We start from the raw sequence: 4,998 nt of genomic DNA, 5'->3' as shown, positions 1-4,998 counted from the left end.
TTCTAACTCTCGATCATTTGTGAATGAAGTTTGCTCCATGGGATCAAAGGGCTTCGTAGGAGCTACCTAGAGCTAGTTTTAACAAGTGTGCACCACACCTAACTCACTAGACTCAACTAGGTCAAGCTACCCGTCCATACCCCCCTTAATAGTACGGCCAAAGAAAAAACAAAGTCATAAACTACTCTAAGTGTCTCTCTAACTCCAATCGACACTTAGAACTAGTCATCCTTAACCTTGTCGTCCATTCTTTAAAAACCGAAACGATTTCCATCGAGGGGGCATGACAACTTTGATTGCCCAATCGATCTTCATTACCATAACCTAACTTAATTGCCTCTGCAAAACACACGTTAGTCATAGTAATCTTGTATTGTCATTAATCACCGAAACCCAACAAGGGGCCTAGATGCTTTCACGTGGTTGACAACACAGACAAGCCCAAAAAAGTCGGCACGTCGTATGTATGGCGCATAATGCTCGTTCCACTGGTGCGCCCTAGTGTGCGTGCGGGGCCTCAAAGTAGGCAATGCCACCTCTGCGTCGTTGTCACTCAAGATGTGTGCTCGATGCTGGTCGTCGTACTCCACCTCAAGAATGTGGTACAACGGGTACTGCGTGGAAGGGGCCATCCTGTTACAAATTGATAAATAAAGCGTTAGAGTATTCAAATTAACATTATGTAGCATTGCAAAATTTGAACTACTTGTTATGCAATATGAAAGCACATGTATATATTCAAAGTAAAATTAACAGACATATCACGCACTAGTAACATAAACAACTTCACTAGGAATATAAGCATTTGACGAAACTCCATAAAGTCATCAAAATCGACGTATTACACACCAGTAAGTACCGACATCTGTAAACTAATATCTATACCCAAAATCTATAACTAAATAACTAACTATAAACTAAATAATAAATACCTAATTAATCCCTAAACCCAAAATCCTAACCTCAAACCTAAAAACTACCTACGTAAATCACAAACAAATTCACTAACCTAACTATCCTAAATCACTAACTATCATAAATCAATAACAATCATAAAACACTAACTATCATATATTACTAATTATCCTAAATCACTAATTATTCTAAAACAATAATAATCAAAATAACATGAAATCGAGAGGGAGATACCTTAGGAATGGGCGGCTTTGACGCGCCGGCGTTCGTGGCGCGGCCGGCGCAGGCGCTGACGGCGGGCGGGCAGGGGTGCGTGCAGGCGGAGGGCTCGCTCGCGATATTTATTCGGCTCAGCCGCGCCACGGATCAGGGCGCGGCAGTGCCGCGTCAAGATAGATGGTGCGGCAGGCTCTGCCCCATCAGCGGTCAGCGATTCCGGTCACCGCCACGTTAACCCTCTGTCGCGCCACCATACGAACGCGACATAGGTATTTGGCCGTGCCAGGACAATAGGCACGGCCAAAAGTGTTAGTTTTTTTTAAAAAAAAAACCGACAATCTTAGATTTAAAATTAGTTTTCAAAAAATATTAAAATTAAAAAAAATTCTCCAGCTCGGCCTCCATCACTAGTTGGCTACTTGGCTCCACCATTTAAGCCGGCCGCTCCCTCACAAGTCACAACTCACAAACAAGGCGCGCCATGCCAAGCGAGGCCTGAGGCCAGCTCCAACGAGTGAGATCGACTGATCGAGTGATCTTTCTTGCATCGCGAGCGTGCGCGCTAGGCGCTAGGAGAGCAAGGTACTGGCCTTAGCCGCCACCATGTCGCTGGCGGGTGGTGGTTGGAGTCGGCGGGGTGGCGGCGGCAGCAGGTTCGAGCAGCCGCCCGTGGTGGTGGACGTCGGCTGCAACTGCCGCGCGCAGAGGCTGCTCATCAGCTCCCTCATCTCGTCGCTCAAGTCCCTCGCGCGCGGCGTCGTCGGCAAGCCCAAGTCGTCTACGCACGCCTCGTCGTCGTCTTGCTGGTCGTCATCGGCCACCACGGGCTTCGCGTCGTCCGCCTCCGTCACCACCGCCGCCACGACCACCTTCTCGTCGCTGGACCACCACCACCCGTCGTGGGGCCCAGCGACGCACGCCGCCAACGCCAACGCCAACGCCGTCTACGAGGTCGACGACGCCGCCGAACACGCAACGCGTCAGAGGCGGCGGCGGGGCCGGCAGCGGAGGAGGAGCACGTGCGGGAGGGCGGCGGCGCGTGCAGCAGCGCTGGGGGAGGAGACGGCGGCGGTGGCGGTGGAGGTGGAGTCCGCGGTGCCGTACGAGGACTTCCGCGAGTCGATGGTGGAGATGGTGACGGAGAAGGAGATGTACGCGTGGGAGGACCTGAACGCATTGCTGCAACAGTTTCTGGCACTCAACTCGCCGCGCCACCACCCGCTCATCCTCACCGCCTTCGCCGACCTCTGGGCACCCCGCGGAGGCCTCTTCTGCCCTCCGTCCCCGTGCCTCTGAACCTCTCGCAAGCCAATAATGTTCGTCGACGTCGCCTCGATCGTATATATACCTGCAACTGCAAAGCTAGTTCGCGGGCGATCTTGATATTGCATTGTAACGCGTATGTAGGGGGGGATTGGTTGCTTTGGTTATTGGGTCGGTTCAGGCGAGATGCACGTTCAAATCGTGTATCCGGTCATGTTTGTTTGGCTTCGTCGTTGGTCTAGTACAATGAGATCTTGATTGGTGGTTGTACGTATGGATGGGAGTTTTAAGTGTATGACATATGACTTTCTGTATCATGAGTGCATTGCGTGAGAATTGAGAAGACGGATCCACGTGGAACGGAGGGACGAAGATGAATGAGACGGAACCGATAAAGAATGCGAGGCAGACATCAAACACGGTTAAGTGCACCGAGCGCCTCCTGCGTACAACAATCACCCCCGTACTGGTTATAGTCTATATAATCTACTAGTGGGCAGTGGGCTGGATGGCTATGGGGCGTGGTGCGTGTTCGTGCTCATGGGCGAATGGCGCAAGCATGCATGCGATGTGATGGTGCGCACGTTCTCGTTCTTAAAATCACTTCTCTTATCTAATCCAAGCTGGTGCTGTAATGGCGTTAGGGCCTGATGCAGATATTTGTGCAACGATTTGAGTATTAGCTTTTCTAGAGTATAACATCTTTTTTGTTTGATCGTATCAGTCATGCTTATTAGTCGTGATATAGTATTTTTTTTCACAATAAAACAGTATCAACCAGTTTATAAGCCACAGAAACGATCGAGCGAACAGGATGAAAGTCCATACCAGTCATCACACTTGTTTGGATGGGTCATACTGATATGTAAACTAACAAATCGTCCGTATCGCCCATTTAGATTTTCAAACTTGCTCAGCCGTATCATCTTTGGTTTCTATATTTGCAAATCGTTTGTTTAGGTCCGTAAACTTATTTACTTTGTCATCCTAACCCCTGAATTGGCAAATCGTCTGTTTAGATTCATATATCCTCAATCTATGTTCGGTCTTAGAACCCGTTCAAATGGATCAGGCATGTCCCCATATGCTGACATCTGGGGCCTATATGCCGGCTTCATCTCCCTCCTCCCTCGTCTCTTTCCCATGAGCTCCCTCTCTCCTATATCATCTTTCTCTTCTCTCGTGAGCACCCGCATGTTAGCTCCATCTCCCTACTCCCTCATATCTACCCTCTCTCCTATATCATCTCTTTCTTCTCTCGTGAGCACACAACTCAGGGGCACGCGTGGCTTTGGGAGGCACAACCGAGGTTGATGGCGAACCGACGTGGTTGGCGTGGCTTGGGGAGGTGTTTTAGCCATGAGGGTCTAAGGCGGCACGCCTGCCATGGGAAGAGAGAGGATGGTAGGAGAGAGGGAGCTCAGTAGAGAGATTAGAGAAATGGCGCTGACATGTGGGCTCTAGATGTTAGCTTGCCACACATCATACAAGCACGGGTCTACACCCATTTGGACTGGCGGTGAGATTCAAACAAAGATTGAGAACCTAAATGAATGATTAGGGAGTTTAGGGACTAAAATGATATAGATAAACAAGTTTAAGAACATAAACGACGATTTACTAGTTTAGGAACCGAAATAATACAATCAAACAAGTTTGATGACCTAAATGATCAACTATTTGCAAGTTTAGAGATCACACAAATAAGTTTGAGGGGCTCTAAATGAACTTTACTCTCTTTTTTATGTGCGATTCTCGTCGGGAAAGCAGCCCTAGCTACCTGCCGGCACCTGTTTGTCTGTCCCATCATAATTGTCCCAGCAACCCTAAGTGGATTGGAGGGGATTGAGAGGAATTCGATCGTCTACAAGCCAAAATCCCTCTTAATCCCCCTTTTTCCCTCTCCAATCCACTAAGATTGTGAATCAAACGAACAGGCCATAGGGTAATTCCCCAGGGGGAAACGGGAAACGGGAAACAGGCCCGTTGCCATCCTTACTCCACTAGCGAGCTAGATCGTGGTGTACTGCGGTGATGGGCCTCAGCGAGTCCATGGCCTTCGACAATGCCGTTCGGCCCAATGTATTGTCGTTCCTTGACCGCAATCTCAAATGCGCTGCGGCTCGCAGTCTGCATAACGCTCACATGGGCTGCATCATCCCTTGTTTGTTGTGACGTGGACCGTGTTTCACTTCTTTTAAATATGATAATTTTTACGGGATTTCTAAATATCTGCCAGCAGATTCTTGTTTCTGTTTTCTTCCGCTTTTGTTAGGATTCGTGCTCAAGATTAACACGGATGGATGTGCATGTCCACAGGCGGGCGCGTCCACCGCGCCGTTTCGTTTTTTGCGCGCGTTGCTTCCGCTTGTCGTCCCCGCTGGGTTGCTTGCTCCTCTCTGCCTGCAGCTACACGGACGGATCGGCGCACGAGCCTCGCCGGTGGCCGTCTTGCAGCATAAGCGGCAGCGGCAGGTCCTTTAATGGCATGCCATGGTGCGTTGGTTCCAGTGTGCGCTTTGGCCAGGGTGCTGCATATCGATGGACCGATTGATGCATCAGCTGCACCTCATTCTTTTTCCTGCATACACACACTGTATC

The 4,998-nt window shown here is 49.5% G+C and overlaps 1 protein-coding gene across 1 annotated transcript; it reads left to right on the top strand.

Moving 5' to 3' along the window:
• The first annotated feature begins 1,651 nt into the window (after positions 1-1,651).
• On the top strand, positions 1,652-2,659 carry LOC136514964 (transcription repressor OFP8-like). The gene has a single exon (XM_066508662.1). It carries the CDS (start codon positions 1,738-1,740, stop codon positions 2,428-2,430), a length of 693 nt encoding a protein of 230 aa, XP_066364759.1. The 5' UTR covers positions 1,652-1,737; the 3' UTR covers positions 2,431-2,659.
• Positions 2,660-4,998: the final 2,339 nt, after the last annotated feature.

The sequence above is a fragment of the Miscanthus floridulus genome, chromosome 17 (genome assembly GCF_019320115.1).
Source record: "Miscanthus floridulus cultivar M001 chromosome 17, ASM1932011v1, whole genome shotgun sequence".
Lineage (NCBI taxonomy): Eukaryota > Viridiplantae > Streptophyta > Magnoliopsida > Poales > Poaceae > Miscanthus > Miscanthus floridulus.
Note: the sequence above shows the minus strand (reverse complement) of the source record. Positions and strands in the feature narration are given on the sequence as shown.

Coding starts and splice junctions, on each gene's coding strand:
- LOC136514964 (XM_066508662.1), top strand. CDS start 1,738: ATGTCGCTGGCGGGTGGTGGTTGGAGTCGGCGGGGTGGCGGCGGCAGC.